Source organism: Doryrhamphus excisus, chromosome 13 (assembly GCF_030265055.1).
Source record: "Doryrhamphus excisus isolate RoL2022-K1 chromosome 13, RoL_Dexc_1.0, whole genome shotgun sequence".
Lineage (NCBI taxonomy): Eukaryota > Metazoa > Chordata > Actinopteri > Syngnathiformes > Syngnathidae > Doryrhamphus > Doryrhamphus excisus.
In genome coordinates this window covers 17,473,121-17,496,830 of record NC_080478.1, presented here as the reverse complement: position 1 = coordinate 17,496,830, position 23,710 = coordinate 17,473,121, and the positions used below count along the sequence as shown (strand labels likewise).

General features: G+C 42.3%; 2 protein-coding genes across 6 annotated transcripts in view; both read left to right on the top strand.

The window, feature by feature from the left end:
- Positions 1-71: 71 nt before the first annotated feature.
- On the top strand, positions 72-20,591 carry slc38a6 (solute carrier family 38 member 6). 5 transcript variants are annotated; one of them, XR_009132464.1, is made up of 17 exons: positions 72-282; positions 1,300-1,421; positions 1,518-1,591; positions 1,670-1,722; positions 2,936-2,975; positions 6,251-6,329; positions 11,847-11,932; positions 12,009-12,067; positions 12,160-12,231; positions 12,644-12,700; positions 13,035-13,114; positions 14,741-14,841; positions 14,927-15,051; positions 15,874-16,018; positions 17,269-18,074; positions 18,141-18,304; positions 19,908-20,591. XR_009132464.1 is itself a non-coding variant. In XM_058091523.1 (16 exons), exons 1-16 carry the CDS (start codon positions 223-225, stop codon positions 16,557-16,559), a joined length of 1,329 nt encoding a protein of 442 aa, XP_057947506.1. In that variant the 5' UTR covers positions 72-222; the 3' UTR covers positions 16,560-17,158. The 5 variants fall into 5 exon arrangements, 3 of the variants coding, with proteins under 3 accessions (XP_057947506.1, XP_057947505.1, XP_057947508.1); XR_009132463.1 differs by having other exon boundaries at positions 17,269-18,304; XM_058091523.1 differs by lacking the exons at positions 17,269-18,074; positions 18,141-18,304; positions 19,908-20,591 and adding exons at positions 16,306-16,400; positions 16,476-17,158 and having other exon boundaries at positions 1,303-1,421.
- A 2,115-nt stretch (positions 20,592-22,706) lies between these two features.
- Positions 22,707-23,710, top strand: part of prkcha (protein kinase C, eta, a) — a 23,511-nt gene continuing 22,507 nt past the window's right edge. The window contains exon 1 of the mRNA XM_058090616.1: positions 22,707-23,588. Within this exon, the coding sequence (XP_057946599.1) occupies positions 23,238-23,588 (351 nt within the window). The 5' untranslated portion in view covers positions 22,707-23,237. The remainder of the gene's footprint in view (positions 23,589-23,710) is intronic.

Sequence of the window (23,710 nt, the reverse complement as noted above, 5' to 3'; positions counted from 1 at the left end):
TTGGTGGAAGCAGCAAAATAAACCTCTCTTATTGGTCCTTATTTGTAGTTACGTCAAATGTGCGACGGAAATGCAGGGCACGTGACTCGGACTTGCACTGACAACAACAACAAGCTAGTGATAAGAATATACGAGAGAATATGGGGTTATAACTCGGACAGTCGTTGTAGCAAAGACTTTGTGAGACTTAAGTGAAGTTTTGTGTTTGTTTTTTTGCTGAAAATGAGTATCAACGGGAATGAAAATACGGAGGTGACCGACGAAACACCTTTGCTGTCAAACGTAAGAACACCAAAAGTTATTTTATCTATTTAGCTTATCTATTTTATAGCTAGCTGTCTTGTCTTCTACGTGAAAGGAAAAAGCATACACCTGTTTACTATATTTAAATGTTTAATTTACTTCTATGTTATTTTCTTTTTTTCAATAATGAACTAAAGTATTGTGTCACCATTAACTCATCATTCTAACTAATAATAATAATAATAAGAGAATAAAATTGTTTTAGTGGTTTGTGTGACTAGCTAACTTATTAGGAAGTTTGAACATAAAGCACGTGATGTAAGCAGTTTCAAGTTCAACCATATACTTTTTTTTTTTTGCTGGCGTAAGCATGCTGAAATGGCTACCATGCAGTCTGGACGGTGACACTGACTGAATAATGTCATAAAAAGTTACACAAGTGAATATAAATCTATAAATCTTACTTTTATTGTTGGCTTAAAAAGTGTATTTACATTTAAATGGGACCTATTACGCTTTGTAGTGAGTTGTGGACTCCTATAGAGCAGCTATACACAATAACCCGCTCAGAAATCTTTCTAGATCTTCCGGATTATGTATCTTTTCTGCAGTGTTTCCATAGACTTCATCTTTTAACATTAGAATACAACATTGTAGCAACATTTATAGGTCAGAAAAGTGGGAAAAAAGCATAATAGGTCCCGTTTAAGACTGTACTATATTTCCGTCCAGTAGGTGTGATGATTACTTCCAGTTTCTTGATTGTGTATCGCAGTCCACGCTTGTTGTGACACCGACACCACTGTGGCCACTTGTCCTCTGCAGGATATCCCTTATTAGAGGGGTCAATCAATTTGGGCAGCTCCCTTTATCCTGAGCTCAGGCAGCTGTCCCACAGCCTGCAGCTCAAATCCCATCCTATCCATTCCCGTTTCCATTCCCTGATCCCAAATGCCACTGTGTTGCTGTTTCATGAGACGCATCATCAGGACCGATGAAATGAAAGTAATTTGATTTATTTTTATTTAACCACATTTCTCTTCATGTTCTGTGCAGCAGAGCAGATCCAAAGGTGCCTCCTTTGCCTCGTCAGTGTTTAACCTGATGAATGCGATCATGGGCAGCGGTATTCTGGGCCTAGCTTATGCCATGGCAAGCACCGGCATAGTTAGCTTCTGGTAAGCATGCTGTGACAACAGCTTACACTAATGTGATGGTAATATGAGTCAAGCCATAATAATACAGCTTCATTTTGATGTGCGCTTCTTGTCTAGTATATTGTTGGTACTTGTATCCAGCCTGGCAGGGTATTCCATACACCTCCTCCTCAAGCTTTGTGACCAGACAGGTGAGAGAGCGGCAAACTAAAAAGGCAGTGGTTTATCATAAAAATCTGTTTTTCTTTCACTGCTGTTGTCTCCTGCAGGAATCAATTCATATGAAGATCTTGGAGGGCGAGCATTACAAAAACCAGGAAAAGTAAGTTTTATTACTGTGAACTTAACAGTCAATTGCCCCTTTATTCACTTACTATTGATAAGACCGATGCTTTGACTGTTTATTCAGGTTTTGATTCATCTTCATAGCCATTTATTTAGGGGTACTTTTTACACTATAGTCGTTTAACGGTTTTCCCACTAGCCTTTCAAGCTCTTTTCCAACATCTCATGAGTCAAATCTTTACTTCTGACATATTCTACTACTAGTAGAACTACCTACAACTACTACAAGATGCTTGTTGGATTTCCACCTTTATTAACACTACAGATTAATTAAGTATATTTCACTATTCCTAGCGGTTAAACAAGTGTAACCACAGTCAGTGAATCAATAAGATATAGACTTACAAAGTGATCCCATTCTTTTTCATTTACCGTTCTTGTTTTTTAAAGATGCACAATATTGGTTTTCTTACAGATATCGGATATTGTTTGCAGCACAAAAAACAAAACGCATTTATTAAACACAGAAAAATATACAAACTTTTTCAGTGCTTTGGTTCCGATTTTCTACAATAAAAGCTCTGATAAAACATTCCACTGTTCTCAAATATCTTACTTTTTATTTTTCTACACAAAATAAGATGAAAAATAAATAAACAAATCAAGAATAAAGAAAATCAATCAATCAGTAATAAATATAATAAATATAATAATAATAATAATAAAACGGCAAATAATAAAAACTTAAGAAACCACATATAGTTGGTGGGTAGACAAATTATTTTTTTCAGATTAAAATGAACAAAGCATTATTGAGCCCTGTAGACATGACAAAACACGACTATAGTCACATTTATACTCTTTTTATTTACAACATATTGCGCAACTGCAGGGTCTTGAGACACATGCTAACTCGCAAACTAGAGAGCTAGCGACCTAAACGGTAGCCTTCAAGTTATTTCCTTTAAACTTAAATAGCCAAAAACTTACCACTTCCACACGGATAGGGAGGATAACTATTAACAGTTATTTAACCTTTAACATGAACATTAATCAAACGTAATAATTTTTTCTGGGTACATGATACCATACAGCATCCATATCAAACTTGCGCGGGCCGCACTAACATTAAACCTTCATATCAAGGCGGGGGCCTCAAACTAGTGGAGACCCCTGATCTTGATGGAGGTGAAGCTAATAATTAGCATCTGGAAACATGACTCTAACCCCTTTTTGAAATGTTTTTGTAGGTTCTCGTTGCAGTCGCTATCCTCATCCAAAATGTTGGTGGTAAGTGTCCTGTTTTTTCTGACATTAATATCCAAAATGTAAAATGATAATGTTCAGTTTCAGTATGAGGAAGAGAGCGCCCCCTACTGTCAATGTGTCAGCCCTTAAGTTTATGCTTCCTTGGCTCTCGAGGCTATTACCCAAAATTCTCCTGATAACCTTTGACACCACTGCTGCGGTCCTCTTAGCAATCCCCCCCTGGGCCCGGAACCTGAATTTTGGTCTAATTGATCACTGATGGTAAAACCCCCTCCCGCCCTCTAAAAAGACTCTAATGGGAGCCCTCTTCTTTGGACTCCGGCCCATCTCTCTGCTCCCGCGGCCTCGCAGGCTGCAGCGGTCCGAGGTGATAGCGTGACCACACTCATTAGCGGCGCGGCTGAGTGGATTATTGTGCTGCCCTCTGGTATGTTTGTGGTTTTCCCAGCATGGGGTGCATTGTGGAAAGAGGGGGGTGGGGGATCAGTGTGTGTTAGAGCCTCTCCAGCATGCATCTGTCTGCACCGTGGGCCCCCTTTTTATAAGAGCGCAATTAGCTTCACTCTGAGTAAACATTCATCTGCACTGCCAAAGGCTGATGGGCCAATTGACCTTAATTACTGGCCAGTATACAGGCTCTCACAGTGGAATGAAAGTGACTCTGTCTTATGTTGCTTACTTTGATGACCACACACGCAGCTCACATCCATTTTCTCCTTACAACATGTTTTCTTACCACTCCACCAATAACCAATCTTTCTCTTCACTCAAGGACGTCTTTGTTAGAGACGTAAGTACCGTGTGACCTCTGTCAGTGTTGTTGCCGTGATGTCTTACGATAACCAAGTGCATGAAACTGGTCGGTACATGGTGTCTCTTGTCTGTGTTGCTGTTGTGGTTGGAAAACGTTTGCCAAGGTATTGATGCCATTTTTAATTTCCTGTCACTTGCATCTCTAATAACCATCATCTTACAAAAATACAAAAATTTAAGGCGAGTTGGAAAATTGCAAGAATTTACATTTTGCACCGTTGGATCCCGAGGAGAGCTTCAAAATGCAAGTAGAAATGCAGGGGGTGCTGGAGCCTATCCCAGCTGTCTTGGGGTGAGAGGCGGGGTACACCCTGGACTGGTGGCCAGCCAATCACAGGGCACATATAGACAAACAACCATTCACACTCACATTCATACCTATGGACAATTTGGAGTCGACAATTAACCTAGCATGTTTTTGGAATGTGGGAGGAAACCGGAGTAACCGCAGAAAACCCACGCATGCACGGGGAGAACATGCAAACTCCATACAGAGATGGCCGTGGGTGGAATTGAACCCTGGTCTCCTAGCTGTGGGGGTCTGCGTGCTAACCACTCCACCACCGTGCCGCCTGAGACAGAGCAATTTTGAGTAATTTGTTGCAAACAACTATGGGGTTCACGAGACGAGACAACGGAAGAGATTGGGAACGAGCCGAGATAAGATTTTAACGTTGATGAAGAAAAGTACAGCGATGCCCTGGTTAACGTCATTATTCCGTTCCCGAAGGTCTGATTCAAACCAAAACGGACTCTAACCAAGTCAAGTTTTCCCATAGGAAATAATGTAAATCCAATTAATCCGTTCCTCACACACAAAAATGTTAACTCTAAACATATTTTATAGACAATAATTAAAGTTTTACTTGCACAAAATAATGCAAACATAATTGCAAATGACAATTGAATAGACAACTGAACATTTAACATCACGATTTTAAACTATGCCATACAAAATCGATGCAGAGAGATCTGTTCAAGGCTTTTTTTAAACAGGCACAGTTTTACGTTAAAAAAAAAAACAACAACACCACAAACATGACATATGAAATAGAGTAATGAACATTTAACAAAATTTTACCTGTAGTGGGCACAAATCTGATACAAACAAACGTTGTTGCCCTAAAAATTGCGTCCGCAGACCACAACGCATTGCACGATCGAGTGCAGGCATTGCAAGGTTTTCTGTAATTACTTTTATTTCCTCTCTATGATTAAATGGCACAAATCACATCTCTCAAATTGCCTCATAGTTGGGTTGTTTTACATCCTTTTTGCCTTCGCTCAACAAATACTGTACAGTTGCTTACCTCATGAAGGGATTAGCCTGCTCTTTGCCTAGCTAACCTAGCTATCTAAAGAAAATCACACGACAGAACAAATATCCCCCGTCCCTAACGGAATAAACACACAGCACCACAACATCTGCTTCTTTTTATTTCTACTTGCACACTCAACATATTTTATTGATTTGAAATGAAATCTAAACTGCAACTTTGTGCAAGAGTTAGCGTAGTGCTAATGTAACCTCACATTGTTGTTGCTTGTATTGAATACCATTGCATTCCTTCAAAAGATTATGCAAAACCTGAAAAAAGCCCAAATCTGTTTTCCTTGTTTTTAAAAAAAAAAAATGTAAAAGTTTTGCTGAAGATTTTTGTCCGAGTCAACCAGTAGGTCCAATCCGGTCCATTTACTGGCAGACCTCAGTGCTTCATAATGTGTTTCCTCCTTCTCAGCGAGTGTCTGTGTGGGCTGAAGGGTTATTGGAAGAATTCTCTTTTATAAACACACGCAGGATCTGAGGGATTACGGTCGTAGTTTATTTAACGGCGAGCGCAAAACCCTTTCCCTGGGGGGGAAGTCAGGTCCCACCTAACCCTGGCTGTGTCTGTCTTCCCAAAAAGTAATCCCTTAACATTATTTGCCTTTATCACTGGCCGTATGCTGCATCTGAAGCTCATTTCACACCACAAACGCGCTCTTGTTCTGGTCTTCATCTTCATTTCCATTCACCCACCCCACCACCACCCCACCTCTCATGTTCTTGGGGTAAGTATGACCCAAGGACGTGACCCTGATAGCTTCCTCCAATTGGCTGTCTCGGGAAGGATATTGGAGACTGATAATGTCCTGTTTCCTAGTTGGAGGAAAGCATAGAAAGTAGCAGGATTAGCGTCAGGTATCATTATTGTTTGCATTCCTCCTCCCCCCCCTCATTTCTCCATGTGGGTCTCAGACGGTCCAAAGATCTGCACAGCGTCTGCACAGAGGGCTTTGCCGGTGATCGCCTTGAGCTGCCTGCCCCACCCATCTGCATTAACTCAGACCCCTCCGCCCCGTGTGCTGGACCTCACCCGCCCTCACACACAGCAACATAGAATCACCCAATGTGTTTGGCATGCTGTGCTTTGGCTCTTTTTGTGTGTGTGTGTTCATTGCAAAACCCACATGGTCTAAACTCTCCCTCTCCCTTCTCACAGCCATGTCATCATATTTGTTCATCTTGAAGTCAGAGCTTCCTGCGACCATCACCAGCTTCCTGAGTCCGGACCACTCTGGGTAGGTGCGCTAAGATAACAAACGTAGCCTCTTTTTTGCTGCAAATCCGAACTGTACACTGTACTGTAAACTTAATGGCCAATCTAAAGAGATGCAATACAAGCATTCATTCATTCATTTTCTACCACTTTTTCCTCATGAGGGTCGCTGGAGCCTATCCCAGCTGTCTTAGGGCGAGAGTACTCCCTGGACTGGTGGCCAGCCAATCACAGGGCACATATAGACAAACAACCATTCACACTCACATTCATACCTATGGACAATTTGGAGTCGCCAATTAACCTAGCATGTTTTTGGAATGTGGGAGGAAACCGGAGTACCCGGAGAAAACCCACGCATGCACGGGGAGAACATGCAAACTCCACACAGAGATGGCCGAGGGTGGAATTGAACCCTGGTCTCCTAGCTGTGAGGTCTGCGCGCTAACCACTCGACCGCCATGCCGCCCTACAACCACACATGCATAATAATAACAATAATAATAATAAGTATTTGTAAAAAAAAAAAGGGCATCCGGAATATAAAGGGCTCATGCCAAAAATCAGTATGCGGATCGAAAAGGCCTGCTGTGGCGACTCCATAATCAGGAAAAACGACGAAAAAAATGTATGATTTGTGTTGATGTTGGATCGGTATTCGCATCGGCCAATACTCAAGGCTGCAATATTGAAAAAATTTAAAAAGTTATTATATGGACACAATCTGAAATGGCCCAAAATAACTTAAGACGTGTCTCCTTATACTATTTATTTTAGTTGCAACTTATTCTTTTCTTAGTCGATTAATCTGTAGCTTGTTGTATCGATTAATGCAGTAATCTGTTAGATCCTAGACCAGGGGTGGGCAAAAAAAAATTGTTCGGGGGTCCAGAACATATATTTAACACACACACTATTTTATGCTAATAATTTTGCATGAATTATTTATTTAATTTTATCTGTAAAAGTGTTATACTATCAGCTGTATGTTCTCATGTCCCTTTTTTCAGGAGCACATCAAACTATGTAATTTAATATTACAGTTTTGTTTGTTTTTTTTACTAAATAAGACATCCGACTTGCAAGTAATGTTGCTAGTTTGTATGTTAAAAGTCGAAATACTTAGAAAGCAACTGGCGGGCCGGATTCAAACGCTTGGTGGGCCGTGTGTAGCCCCCGGGGCCGTACTTTGCCCACCCCTGTCCTAGACAGACCAAATCGATATGCACCAATCACAAACAGTTAGAGGTTTCGTCTGGAACATATCAGAAAAAAAGGCATAAATAAACGACCAGTATATCCTACCAGTTGGATATCTTAATAATCATATTCTTAAATGAATTCCTAACTAATCCCAAACCTGAGAGCTATTAGCTTAATTGATACAGCTTTTGCGCTGATGTATCTAATGTTGTGGTGGACGAGTGTAAGTCGTTTTTGACTCGTGTGACCACAGAACTACTCAACAAGAAACCTGAGAATAATGTGGTGTCGGACAATGTCTCCCTAAAGCTTTACCGCTATACTGTAGTCATACTGCAGCAGTGTTAAAAAGCAAAACAACATATTAGCAAACTGTGGCTCCGCACCCTCACGGACAAATGAGTGATTTCTGTCGCTCCACACTGGATGTGATAGGTGTAGCTAGCGGCTTTCACTTCCCTCCATCAGCAGTCGGATCATCTGTTTTTTATTAGCGCTCTGCTTTCACCCTCAAATCTCTAGCACATGTTCTCCGGAATCAGACTGATACAAAGGGATATCAGTTTTGCCATTCTAATTACAGCGCGCCACTGAGAAAAACAAAAAGGTTTCTGTTAATGAGTTGGCTTTCAGACGCCAGCAAAAAAACGGACTCATGCCCATCAAAACCAGAATGACTGAGATGATTAGTATTACAGCATCTTCTATTAAAAATCATTGCAGTTTTATAGCCCTTTTATCGGAAAGCGGACGGCGAAATATAAAAAAAAAGTTTCTCCCCTCACTGTGGATGGATGTGGGATTGTGCTGCGTTGGCCAGCTTTATGTTGTTATTAAAACACTTTGTTGAGACTCCATTGCAGTACTGTGCCTCGGAATTGGATGAAATCTTCCATATTGCACACAATAAGGCGCTGAAAAAGCCTTTCATTTTCTAAAAAAATCGATGGCACGCCTTATGTGTGCTGTGACTTCCAAAATCTGTCACAATATTTATGCAAGTGATATCAGTAAGAACGCCAATATTGAGCATCTGTACTCATCAAGTTTATTTGTTGAGTACAGTAATCAGTAAAAGTACAGTATAAATACATATATGTATATTCATTCATTTTCTGCCGCTTTTCCTCACAAGGGTCGCGGGGGGGCTGGAGCTTATCCTAGCTGTCTTGGGGCGAGAGGCGGGGTACACCCTGGACTGGTGGCCAGCCAATCACAAGGCACATATAGACAAACAACCATTCACACTCACATTCATACCTATGGACAATTTGGAGTCGCTAATTAACCTAGCATGTTTTTGGAATGTGGGAGGAAACCGGAGTACCCGGAGAAAACCCACACAAAATTCCACACAGAGATGGCCGAGGGTGGAATTGAACCCTGGTCTCCAAGCACTCAGTCACATAATGCATAAATTGCACAAACATAGCAAAATGTGATATATATATATATATATATATATATATATATATATATATATATATATATATATATATATCACATCTTCTGAGTGCCTTATTTGTATTTATATATATTTATAATGTATTTGAATTCGGAATGAGCGTGCAGGCCTCACAACTAGAAGACCCGGGTTCAATTCCACCCTCATCCATCTCCATGGGGAGTTTGCATGTTCTCCCCATGCATGCGTGGGTTTACTCCGGTTTCCTCCCACATTCCAAAAACATGCTAGGTTAATTGGCGACTTCAAATTGTCCCTTCAAAGCTTTATAGATCTTCCAGAATCTGCACCTATTCCAAGCAGTATTTCTTTGAATGTCCAAAATAGTCTGTTTTAATTTAATCCACCCATAGCCCGTGTACCGGTGTGCGAGTGGTTAGCATGCAGGCCTCACAGCTAGGAGACCGGAGTTCAATTCCATCCTCGGCCATCTCTGTGTGGAGTTTGCATGTTCTCCCCATGCATGTGTGGGTTTACTCCGGTTTCCTCCCACATTCCAAAAACATGCTAGGTTAATTTAGCGACTCCAAATTGTCCATAGGTATGAATGTGAGTGTGAATGGTTGTTTGTTTATATGTGCCCTGTGATTGGCTGGCCACCAGTCCAGGGTGTACCCCGCCTCTCGCCCAAAGACAGCTGGGATAGGCTCCAGCACCCCCCGCGACCCTCGTGAGGAAAAAGCGAGAGAAAATGAATGAATGAATAATTTAATTTAATTTAATTTTTCAATTGGTGAAGTCCAGTGAAGACCAGTCCAGGGTGTACAGCTGGGATAGGCTCCAGCACCCCCTGCGACCCTCGTGAGGATAAGCGGTAGAAAGTGAATGAATGAATGAATCCGGAATGATCTGGTGCAATGATTGCTAGGCAGGCCGAGATCCAACATCTGCTGCCTTTGACCTCATAAATGTTCTTCAGTGTGACATAGACACATTGTCAGATCTTTAGAACATCTTCCCAGGAAAGTGAAGATTACCCATTTTATTCCTGGTAATGTTACTGCGTCCATACACGAGTGCCCATAGTGTATTTACTATCCCACGCAAGGGTGCTTCAGCTCAATAAAAGTTAAAAAATAAATTCTATCATGACAGTAACCCGTGTGACGTCCAGTTACCGGGCAGAATGTGTGAAGATGAAGAGACAAATCCATCAGCGTCCCCCTGCTGACGCTGTAGCTGTAGTGAAACAGCCATAGGGGTCACTGAGTGTTGATGTGGTCGGAGCAGGTGCTTGCTGACTCTGGGATCCGCATAAAGAGCACCGGAGCCAGGCCCCCGTGACCCTATGCTTCAGTCCCCATGCCAGGCACCGCGCCTCCCATCTGACCTCGACCCACAGCGGAGCCGACATGCCTTCCACATGTGTCACCTCCAACACCCGGCCCACCTCAGTCTCAAATAGTATTCCACTCTGTCTTTCTCAAAACCAAGCGATTCATGGTCTGGTCTGATGTGTTGGAGCTATGCAACGTTTGAATGTGAATTACATAATTGTTATGGTTTGTGAGAGCTAAAGCCTTTAATGGGTACCACATGAGGGGTCTGTCGGTCTGGATTTGAGCATAAAATGGAGACAAATTTCCAGAGGCGTCTCATTTTAAGGAACCTTAAAAAACATCCCTGTTGTCCCTGACATTTCGCCACGTTTTTTTTTATAAATAATCTTTTGCAGCCTTCATTCAATCATGTCTGTTCCTTATTTTCTAGAGGCTGGGAGTGACATTTGTGCTAGTACAGAGCTAATACATTGGAGATGTATCTGGATGTTCTTTTGACTACCTTTCTTTCATTTTACTTTTTCAAAGGGCGTCAAATTCCATTTTTGGCCCCACAAATAACTGGCATTCATGGTTGTACATGTTCGTAACCCAAAAGCAGCTTCAGAAATCGCCGTTTGACACCCCTGCACAACCCAAAATTCCATTCTTCCAATGAAGGTAAAAGCACCCCAGATTGTGATATAAGTTGGTTGGAAAAAAAACGTATGACTACATCCTTGGTAGTGAATGAGTTAAGAAAAATGTAACTTGTACACATTTTTCAACTGGTCTTAAAATTTTAATTTAATTTAATTTAATTTAATTTAATTTAATTTAATTTAATTTAATTTAATTTAATTTAATTTAATTTAATTTAATTTAATTTAATTTAATTTAATTTAATTTAATTTAATTTAATTTAATACATCATGATTTCTCAGTCGAGACTCTGCCTCATTGATCACCATTATCTTAAAATTAGCATCACAACACCTTTGCTGCTGTCGCGTCGTTTTTCAGTGGCTGCATCTCTCCAGGTCACATGTGTGTGTGTGTGAGTGACAGTAAGAAAACCTCTGAGAAGTTTGTTGCCTTTCTTGGTTTTGATGTATAAGTCTCTAGACTCTGAATATAAGACAACAATGTCTTATGTTATTATTAAATATTAACAGGATATAATAAGAGTAAACCATCTAGTAACAGTGGTGACAGGAACATTCATTCATTCATTTTCTACCACTTTTCCTCACAAGGGTTGCTAGAGCCTATCCCAGCTGTTTTCGGGCAAGAGGCGGGGTACACCCTGGACTGGTGGCCAGCCAATCACAGGGCACATATAGACAAACAACCATTCACACTCACATTCATACCTATGGACAATTTGGAGTCGCTAATTAACCTAGCATGTTTTTGGAATGTGGGAGGAAACCGGAGTACCCGGAGAAAACCCATGCATGCACTCCACACAGAGATGGCCGAGGGTGGATTTGAACCCTGGTCTCCTAGCTGTGAGGTCTGCGTGCTAACCACTCGACCGCCGTGCCGCCTCAATTTTATTAAGCAGAATTAATATTGTGCTTATGTCTGTTTGTTGTTTTGCTCTATTTAGACAGACCTGGTATCAAGATGGCAGACTGCTGCTGATCCTCGTTACTCTATGCGTCATCCTTCCTCTGGCAATATTGCCAAAAATTGGTACGTAGACAAACCAGCCTCAGAAGGCATCTAGACAGGCATACCAGATCATACCAGATATGTGTGTCTGTTTTAGGTTTCCTGGGCTACACCAGCAGCCTGGCCTTCTTCTTCATGCTCTACTTTGCCATTGTGGTAATTCCTGGTTCCTAAATTCCTGATATTTCTATATTTTGAGTTGACCTCCTCTGTTGTGTTTTTCACCCACTGGGTTGTCTCCTTCTCAGGTTGTGGTCAAGAAGTGGTCAATCCCCTGCCCACTGCCGCAAAACCTGACCACGTTTTTAGGTGTATCTCAGGTAATGGCAACACATGAGTCTGACCATGGCGGTCTAGACTAGACTAAACTAGACTAGACTAGACTAGACTAGACTAGACTAGACTAGACTAGACTAGACTAGACTAGACGAGCTTGATAAGGACCAGAGAGTGTTGTGGGGTGACTGCTACCTTAGGGGAAGGAAGTTCAACTCCCCTTAGATTTCCTCAGCCTGGAAGTGACCTCTGACCTCTTTTATTATACAAACCATACAATAACTCCAGACGTGGCGTGGCTTAACTGAGAGGAATGTTTTTCTTTCAGTCGCAAAACGCTAAGCTAAGCAGTGGAATTTGGATTTTTTTTTTTTCAACCCTTCTCCTTCCTATTTGCCGCATGTCATCTCTCTTTTCAGGAATAACACCCTCCCTCTTTTCTGCCTGTTTATCCAGGTATCAAATTCCTCCGACTCGGATTGCACACCCAAACTTTTCGTCATCTCTAGTCGGGTACGTATGAAACAAAGCCTCCCTGCTACACACACACACACACATTAAAAACAGAGAGAGGCTGCGAGAAGTCATTAAAAGTCGAGTCTGCTGCAGTTTGTAGGCACTGATGATGACAAGTCACACTTTGACGTATAAGGATGGACTGTGTATGACTGCAGTTGACACTCACGGGCCATGATGGCATACATACATGCCTTATATTTTTTTTATATTTCCACTTTATTTTGTTACATTAGCTTAGTACAAATCATAGCTCCCATCTACCGGATCCTCATACCTGTGTGAGCTCCTAATGTGGTTAAAGCAATATGACTGATGTGTGTTGTTACAGAGTGCCTACGCCATCCCCACCATGGCCTTCTCCTTCCTGTGCCACACCGCCGTCCTGCCAATCTATTGCGAACTTGACCGGTCAGCTATGCTCCCCACATTAACGCTATGTTCACACAAATTAAAATTTAAAACTTGAAAATTCATTCATTCATTTTCTACCGCTTTTTCCTCACAAGGGTCGCCGGGGGTGCTGGAGCCTATCCCAGCTGTCTTTTGGGGCGAGAGGCGGGGTACACCCTGGACTGGTGGCCAGCCAATCACAGGGCACATATAGACAAACAACCATTCACACTCACATTCATACCTATGGACAATTTGGAGTCGCTAATTAACCTAGCATGTTTTTGGAATGTGGGAGGAAACCGGAGTACCCGGAGAAAACCCACGCATGCACGGGGAGAACATGCAAACTCCACACAGAGATGGCCGAGGGTGGAATTGAACCCTGGTCTCCTAGCTGTGAGGTCTGCGCGCAAACCACTCGACCGCCGTGCCGCCACACATGAAAATATTTCTTTTAATTTAAAATAATGTTATCGTACTGCAGGGTCATATATTGTTTCATTTTCATTCATTCTACATTCATGTAGACAGGAATGGGGGCGGGGGTTCTCAGTTTGACACAATGCAGGGGACCAGAGGATTGACTTTCTTTTTAAGTAAATAGTTTACACAAGGGGCTGCACGGTGGACGAGCTTAGGTTAGCGCGCAGTTCAATTCCATCCTCGGCCATCTCTGTGTGGAGTTTTGTGTGGGTTTTCTCCGGGTACTCCGGTTTCCTCCCACATTCCAAAAACATGCTAGGTTAATTGGCGACTCCAAATTGTCCATAGGTATGAATGTGAGTGTGAATGGTTGTTTGTCTATATGTGCCCTGTGATTGGCTGGCAACCAGTCCAGGGTGTATTCTGCTTCTCCCCTGAAGACAGCTGGGATAGGCTCCAGCACCCCCGGCGAAAATGATGAAATGATGAGTTTACACAAGTTAAAAACACACATAGAAAAGTACATTTACACTCAAGAAGAGAAGTGTATCTTCTTGAGCATCAGGTATAATGCTGATTCAGCTATAATGAATAGAATCTTAAACCAGTCATGATGTGCTATATATATATATATATATATATATCACTATATTGACAGTTACTATGGTAACCATTATGTCATTGGATGGTCATATCACCTCGTACTTTGAGGTGCATTATTAAAAAAAAAACAACCTTAAACTGTATTATGGAAAGCAGGAAGTGAACAAATGTAACAGTTACTGATTGTAAAAGTACCAGATGGAGGGGTAGGATTTAATAAGCTTTGCTTCTTCCTACTCCTTTTGGAACTGTGAACTGATTGTGTGATGCATTCAATTGTAATCTGATGCATTTTCAAATGAAATAAAACCATTAAAAAAGAATAAAAAAAGAAAATATTTTAAAAATGTAAAAAAAAAATCATTAAAAAAATACAATTAAATAAAATTAAATTATATTAGGAAAACAGGAAGTGAACAAATGTAACAGTTACTGATTGTAAAGGTACCAGATGGAGGGATAGGATTTAATAAGCTTTGCTTCTTCCTACTCCTTTTGGACATGTGGAACTGTGAACTGATTATGTGATGCATTCAATTGTAATCTGATGCATGTTCAAATGAAATCAAACCATTACCATTACCAGAATACTGTATAATGAATGGTGTCTTTTAGGCCAAATAAAGCAAGGATGCAGAATGTAGCCAATGTCAGCATCAGCCTCAGCTTCCTGGTTTACCTCATTTCTGCCCTCTTTGGCTACCTCACCTTCTATGGTAGGTTGCACCACACAAAGTCATACGCTCCACCAGGCCATCTGCTGACTCTTGAGTTATTCTTTTCTCGTCTGCTTGTGTACAGCTCACGTGGACTCGGAGCTGTTGCTTGGCTACGATGCCTACATGCCGCACGATATCCTGGTGATGACGGTTCGGCTGGCAATCCTCATCGCTGTGTTGCTGACTGTACCGCTCATTCACTTCCCGGTGTGTAACCACAGAATATGCAAATATATTATATTTTGTGAGGTGTATGATTTAATCTTTTTAATCTGGTGACAGGCTGCATGGCGGTCGAGTGGTTAGCGCGCAGACAGCTAGGAGACCAGGGTTCAATCCCACCCTGTTTGCATGTTCTCCCCATGCATGCGTGGGTTTTCTCCGGGTACTCCGGTTTCCTCCCAACATTCCAAAAACATGCTAGGTTAATTAGCGACTCCAAATTGTCCATAGGTATGAATGTGAGTGTGAATGGTTGTTTGTCTATATGTACCCTGTGATTGGTTAGAGACCAGTCCAGGGTGTACCTTGCCTCTCGCCGAAGACAGCTGGGATAGGCTCCAGCACCCCCCGCAACTCTTGTGCGGATAAGCGGTAGAAAATGAATGAATGAATAAATGCATATTAATTTTGGGCAAGGGCTGCACGGTGCTTTAGTGGTTAGCGTGCAGGCCTCACAGCTAGGAGACTGCAGTTCAATTCCACTCTCAGCCATCTCCGTGTCGAGTTTTGTGTGGGTTTTCTCCGGGTACTCCGGTTTCCTCCCACATTCCAAAAACATGCTAGGTTAATTAGCGACTCCAAATTGTCCATAGGTATGAATGTGAGTGTGAATGGTTGTTTGTCTATATGTGCCCTGTGATTGGTTAGCGATCAGTCCAGGGTGTACCTTGCTTCTCGCCCGAAGTCAGCTGGGATAGGCTCCAGCACACAAATTTTATGATACATTCACGCTTGCGTTGGATATGAATACATTTGTCGGTGTTGCTTATCATCCTAATTTGTCGTGGTTTCGATTTTTTTTTCCAGGCTCGTAAGGCTGTCATCTTGCTCCTGCGAGGAAATCGTACCTTTTCCTGGTTGATCCACATCGCAACAACTGTGGTCATCCTCGGAACGGTCCTGATGCTAGCCATCCTTGTGCCAGATATCAGGAATGTCTTTGGAGTTGTGGGTAAGGTTTTCTTTTTTTTTACTTTTTATTTTATTTATTATTTTATATTATTATTTTTTATTTGTCATGGAAACATGGATAACTACACCGAACGCTATCCATATCATAACAAAGGTGGGGTTGCGTTGTATTTTATGTCATCTTGGTATCAATAGACATGACATAATGTTATTTTGAATTATGTAGGCGCAGTTGCATTATTTTTCATTCAATATTTATTGTAGTGTTAGTGTTTGAAACCATGATGATCACACACACACACACATATTATCCTCTTTGCTCGCCAGGATCAACGACATCCAGCTGCCTCTTGTTTGTTTTCCCCGGCATCTTCTACCTTAAGATTAGCCCCCATCCTCTCCGATCTTTTGACTCCATTGGGGTAAATCTTCACATATTTTTAATAAGCACTAACAGAAACCCCTCTTGGGTTTTTAATGCAATATTGTGTTTGTAGGCCATGGCTCTGGTGGTCTTCGGTTTGATTATGGGCGTCAGCAGCTTCTCAATCATCATCTTCACATGGATACAAAGCTCTTAGTCCGTATTTACACGAGACGAAGCTTCAGGGCAGATGGGGATTCTACCAAAGAACTGATTTCAATGAAATAATGGGATAGGTGCTAATGAAAATGTCCCACTGAAATGTTCCTCTCAACACATTTATGTATTGCGTATGGAACAAAATGCATACCGATAAACATGTCTCCACTATAAGAGCAACCAAATGTAGATTGTGTGTCACATAAGGACAAACGTGTGGTTTTCATTTAATCAAATGTTATTTTTGCACATGGCTTTTTTCACTAACACAAAGTTGACTCACTTATACTATTGTTTATTAAGCTTATTAATGTTCAGGGATGTTTGGTTTTGTCACTCCGAGCCGTATGTATAATGATTTCTCTGGTGCTAAGGGTATCATTTTAAATTTGGGTTCTTTATGGGGAAATCTACTGTCAAACGTGTCATAATTAAAGGGAAATTGTGCTGTGTCACTTTGTTCCATATTAGGAACATATTATTATTATTATTATGTGTAGCTCATCTGTCAGATATACAGTGGTGTGAAAAAGTGTTTGCTCATTCATGATTGTCAAACTTAAATGATTCAGAACATAAAAAAAAATTGAATATTCATCAATGACAACACAATTATTGTCCTGCCGCAGAACCGGCTTGAGGTTTCAGCTTGAGGTCACAAACTGATTGCTGGACATTGTCTTTCATGTTTTGTTTTTTTTTGGTAGACAGCAGAATTGATGCTTCCATTTATCACAGCAAGTCTTCCAGGTCTTGACGCAGCAAAACAGCCCCAGACCATCACACTACCACCACCATATTTTACTGTTGGTATGATGTTCTTTTTCTGAAATGCAATGCTACTTTTACTTTTTGTAATGGAACACACACCTTCCGAAAAAATCGACTTTTGTCTCTTCAGACCAGTGGTCGAAACATCAACCCATGTCAGCTCTGGTAAACTCTGGAGCAGAGGGTCATTTTATAAATGCCGATCTGGCAACTAGGGACTAGCTTTGTTGCTAAAGCTCTGAATGGTCGTCATCTGGCCACAGTCACCCACCAGACTGAAACCATCAGGAAGCGATATCCTTTTTGCTATGGCGAACCCCGAAGGATCCCGTATTGTTTTTTTTCGTGGCTCAGTCAGCATAACAGCTAAATGAACTGGACAGGAGGGGAGATTCTCCTTCCAGGGACCTCTTTGTTGTACAAGTTGTACAACATCTTGCGTCCTGACCGTGAAGCTATGGAGACATATATTAGGGAATCCCAAACTGCATGGATAATTCAACCCACTTCTTCCCCAGCGGGAGTTGTTGTTTTTTCCTATGTGGGCAAGAAAAATGGCACTCTGAGACCCTGCATAGACTACAGAGGGGAAAACAACATCACGGTCAAAAATAAATACTCTTATCTCAGCTCACATCCGCCTTTGATGCCTTACAAGGAGTCTTTACTAAACAAAACAATACCATCTAGGGCGCATAAGAGCTGAAGATGAGTTGAAGATGGCACTCAACACACTCTTGAGGTACCCAAATGATGTACTGAGAAGTACTTGAAGAATATTGACTTACACATCTCCCATGTTTGCCAGGTCCTCCAGCGCTTACTGGAGAACCGACTGTTTGTCAACGCAGAGAAGTGTCTTTTCCACACAGAATCCGTGTAGTTCCTGGGCTACAATCGGGGGGAAAAGGCAGTTTCAGTGCAGTGCGGACCTGGAGAAGATAAGTGGCCTACAGAGCAGACCAGACATGAGTGAGTCAGACAACCAGGTGATACGCTGAGATGAAAACATTCATTCATTCATTCATTATCCCAGCTGTCTTCCGGCCAGCCAATCACAGGTCACATATAGACAAACAACCATTCACACTCACATTCATACCTATGGACAATTTGGAGTCGCTAATTAACCTAGCATGTTTTTGGAATGTGGGAGGAAACCGGAGTACCCGGAAAAAAACCACACATGCACGGGGAGAACATGCAAACTCCACACAGAGATGGCCGAGGGTGGAATTGAACCCGGGTCTCTGCGCGCTAACCACTCGACCGCCGTGCCGTGAGATGAAAACATACAATGTTTTTTTTTTATGGAGGTTAAAAGTCCTTCAGGAATGTTTTAGCTTAGTTCAACTCCCTGCCCAATGATGTGATAGCAACATCTCCTCAGCTTGAAGGGATGGAATCATGTGGTGGGCCTAGATCCACCCCCTGTGGACAGCCTCTACTTTGGTATTGTTTTAAGAGGTGTATGCTGTGTTTGATTGTGTGTTTTTAATCATCATGTATGATTAAAAAAAACAGACGAATGTATGGTTCTAGTTTGGTTCTGATTACGTTATTGGACCTCATGGTTCTGACAGTATCTGATAAATATGAACATAGTCATTTATTATATCTTCCAAAGGGACAATACTGTAAAAATTAAACTTGTTTATAACTTAGAGTTATAAATAGCTGATGATATGTGAGTACTGCCTTGATCCTCTTGGGCATGGCATTCACCAAAACTGCACAGGATGTTTCCGGAATCCTCTTCCACTCCTGAGCTGGAATTAGACAACCTAGTGCTCCTTCTTCCTCCCGACTGAGGATGCCCAGAAGAGCAATATTTTCTGCTTACAGCCACCAGGGGGCGAACTTGTATGAGGATTTCTATCATGTGTGATGTATTGTACTTTTATTTTGATGCATTATATTCCTCAGCTTTATAGATCTTCCAGAATCTGCACCTATTCCAAGCAGTATTTCTTTGGATGTCCAAAATAGTCTGTTTTTTAATCCATTTAATCCACCCATAGCCCACCTTCGGCTGCATGGTGTCCGAGTGGTTAGCACGCAGGCCTCACAGCCAGGAGACCGGAGTTCAATTCCACCCTCAGCCATCTCTGTGTGGAGTTTGCATGTTCTCCCCGTGCATATGTGGGTTTTCTCCGGGTACTCCGGTTTCCTCCCACATTCCAAAAACATGCTAGGTTAATTAGCGACTCCAAATTGTCCATAGGTATGAATGTGAGTGTGAATGGTTGTTTGTCTATATGTGCCCTGTGATTGGCTGGCCACCAGTCCAGGGTGTACCCCGCCTCTCGCTCGAAGACAGCTGGGATAGGCTCCAGCACCCTTTGCGACTCTTGTAAGGATAAGTGGTAGAATACCAGAATGAATGAATATTCCTCAGTTCACAACAACTGTTTCTCTAGTTCAGTGTCATTGGAACGCTGGAGCCTACCCCAGTCGGCTTATCTCATAAATGACGGACTACACTCTGAACTACTACACACAATATATATGAAGGGGATTAGTGAATAACTATATGTATTTGTAATATGTGTGTATAATATGTGTGTTTATACAGTGGACAACAGCAGGGAAGACGAAATTAAACTTTAAGCATCAGAATGGAGATCAAGGTCAAAGGTGAGATAAAACTTTGCAAATAAACAACCACGGTGTGTGGTGTTTTCGGAAGAATAGGGTTTTTTTTTGTTATTTTGGTAAATTGAGGTACTGACAGAGGCCCACTTGTCAACAGACCAGTATGGGGTTGGCTCTGTTGGTGGCGGTGGTGGGAGAGTGAGGGAGTGAGTTTGTCTCTTCACGATCCCATCAGCCCCGGCCTGAGCTCTTAATGCTGCCCTGACGCCTCACTGGCGCATGGGCCACGCTGGCCTGCCGCACATCTGGAGCCAATTACCCAGGAGGGGCTGTGACAGTCCACACACCCTCGGCTGCTTTGTCCACGCTACATTCTCATCAGTCCATATCTGTTGTTCTTTCTGCACCACATCCTTTATTATGCATCTATCAAAAAGCTCAAGGGTTCCTTTTCTTCTTCCTTGAACTGTTATCCACTGTTTTTATTTCTTGATTTATGACGGCTTCTGCTTCAGACGCTATACAGACGTGATGGTTAGCGTGTGTGATCGCTCTCGTTGAAGTTCTACCATCTTTGTTTACACATTTTGCCTGTCTCCGGTGGCACTAGGTATCTAGCTATAGTTATCCACAGACTCCAAATTCATTCATTTCTACCGCTTTTTCCTCAAGAGGGTTGCAGGGGTGCTGGAGCCTATCCCAGCTGTCTTCGGGCGAGAGGCAGGGTACACCCTGGACTGGTGGCCAGCCAATCACAGGGCACATATAGACAAACAACCATTCACACTCACATTCATACCTATGGACAATTTGGAGTCGCCAATTAACCTAGCATGTTTTTGGAATGTGGGAGGAAACCGGAGTACCCGGAGAAAACCCACGCATGCACGGGGAGAACATGGAAACTCCACACAATGAATGATATTTCTCAGTTGGCTGCACGGCGGTCGAGTGGTTAGCACGCAGGCCTCACAGCTAGGAGACCGGAGTTCAATTCCACCCTCGGCCATCTCTGTGTGGAGTTTGCATGTTCTCCCCGTGCATGCGTGGGTTTTCTCTGGGTACTCCGGTTTCCTCCCACATTCCAAAAACATGCTAGGTTAATTTAGCGACTCCAAATTGTCCATAGGTATGAATGTGAGTGTGAATGGTTGTTTGTCTATATGTGCCCTGTAGAAAATGAATGAATGAATGTTGAATTCGGACCTGATGCCTTTATCTAATGACAAATGACCACAAAATAGCATAAAGACAACAAAGTACGCTGTTTGATTGATGGTGCTTTGTAGATCAAGTGCAATATAAATGTTGGCAGTCATAAAACACAAATAGCTCCAAAGCTCCCAACACCAAAGAAGAAGCAAAGTGGGGGGTATTGGAGTTCTAATGCAGATGCCCTGAATGAGGCCTTCCAGGGGTTATGGACAGAAACAGAGTGCATTTTTAAGCCAAATGAAAGAAAATGTGACTGTTTACTTTGCAAGTGGATGTTCTGCTTGCTTCTAAAATGTTAAGTTGAGGCCACGGTGCTTAGCCAGAGGATTGAGCTGTCCTGGTTTACAAAGACATCAAAAATGAGCCTAGACTGTGAAGTACACGGACGAACTAATGCTGCAGCCCAAATTAAGTCATAAACTGTCTTTTCCTTATTTACTGGAGGTTTGTGGCTGAAAATACACCAGAAATACAACATGCTCATAAAACACACAACTCTTGCATGCCAGTCGGGTGTCTCGAGTCACAGACAGATTTGGAGAGCTCTCCCATGGGGGGCATAATTCATGATTTGACATGGTCATACGGAGCGAAAGTGCGTCTGACTGGCTGGAAAGAGGAGAATGTAATGCAGCGTAAGGAGGGGGTGGGGGGTGGAAGGGGAGTTTGACAGACTAAGGGAGGAAAAAGTGGAATTTCTACAGAACAAAGACACAAAATAAATCATTTTGGACTGTAAAGATGTCACATGTGGCTCCACTGTGAAAGTAGAGAATGCGGAAGTCCAATACAATACACGAAGTTGCTTCATCTTCAGCTCCGGTAGTCCTCTACTGCCCTCTGCTGGATGGTTTGGGGTTGCAACGAATATGCAATAACTTCCTCCGCAGCGTCAGTTCTCCTTTCATTTGCAGCGGATACTTATGTAGAAAAAAAAAGCACATTGTTTGATAGCTTTTCTTTGTGCTATTAACTCCACTATCTGTGTAAAATCGCTAACAACCCACACAGAAAGCTTAAAGCGTGAAGTGCATGACTGACACACATTATGGCCAGGCTGCAGGCCACATGTGCATTATGGCAAAGCCGCCTGCTATCAGCCTGCTTCATCTCTGCTCTGTGTTTCAGAGATGTGTGGGATGTACCACCCTGCATCTTTATTTAGAACAGCTGGCCGAGTAAGAAAGACGCCGTTCTGCTGCTGACATTTTTGCTGAGTGGGGTCAAAGTTCAAGTCTAACACCAATAGACTGGAGACTTTGATGGTGGAAAGAAGGAATGGAAAGAGGGTGTCAATTTAAGGAAGGCAGCGATAGCAACAGGGCTATTGAATATTTCACAAAGTTTGAATTACACATAAAAAAGAAATTGTTTCAATTCTAATGCCCCAGCTAACAGGAAGTAGCCTCAAAGAAATAAATTACCTAATATACCACTGTCATTGTCAAGTGTCCGTAGTGTAAACAATGGCAGAGCAATGCAATATTCGTCCGTGTGGCAACACGTAGCTGATTTCCTCGTTCCTCCAATAGACTTAGTGATGCACGTGAGAGGTCGTGGTGACATTTTGTAACATTAGTTGGTTAGTTTTAGTTTTAATTAATTTTGTGATTAAAATGTAAATATAAAATAGAAATTTACATACAGTAATTGATTTATTTAGCGCATAACAATATTTTAATGGAAATATAAATTCGGATGTAGCTGACGAAAGAAGCAGCTAGCTAGCATGTCAATCGAGCAGGTAGGCGTCGACGCATCCGACTGATGCATTGTGGGTATTGGTGTTCATGTCTTCTCAGCATTGTCGTCCGTATTCAGCCACGTGACATGACAAACCAACGATGGCAGGTAGTTTTTTTATGTCAAGTTATGCGGAACTTGTAGGTCCTGATTGACGTGTGTTTGATGTGGCTTCCTTTTCGCTCCACATTCAGCCCACTCGGGGCTCGGAGGAGAGAAAGGCGGATGTCAAAAAGTGTTCAAAGTTGTGTTGCCAGACCCACAACAAGTGCAGCCGCGTTTATGGACATCCCTTAATACTTGAGTGTTTTAATGTTTTTTGACGTCTTCTCTCAGTCTTCGCTTGCCAGACATGAAGTTTAACGGCCATATTAACCTGCGAATCGGAGAGGCGGTGGACTTGAAACCGACCACTTTCTCACGGCGCCACTCCATGATTTTCCTAAAGAACGCTCCCGCCCTGGACCCTTACATCGTCCTCAAGGTGGACGACGCCAAAGTGGGACAGACTCTCACTAAACAGAAAACCAACACGCCGACCTACAACGAGGACTTCGCCTTCTTGGTGAGAAACGGTCAACACATGGAGGTGGCCGTCTTCAACGAAACCCCCATCGGATATGATGACTTTGTGGCCAATTGCACCATCCGCTTCGAGGACCTCATGAAGACCTCCAACACGGGGGAGGTCTTCGAGGGATGGGTGAGTACAATGATCCCCACTACTAGCATAGCATGGTAAGGCATTGGTGACCAACGTGTGGCACGCGGGCCATCATAACCTAAAAAAAAATGAATAGAGCCCACATCAATATATTACAAAGA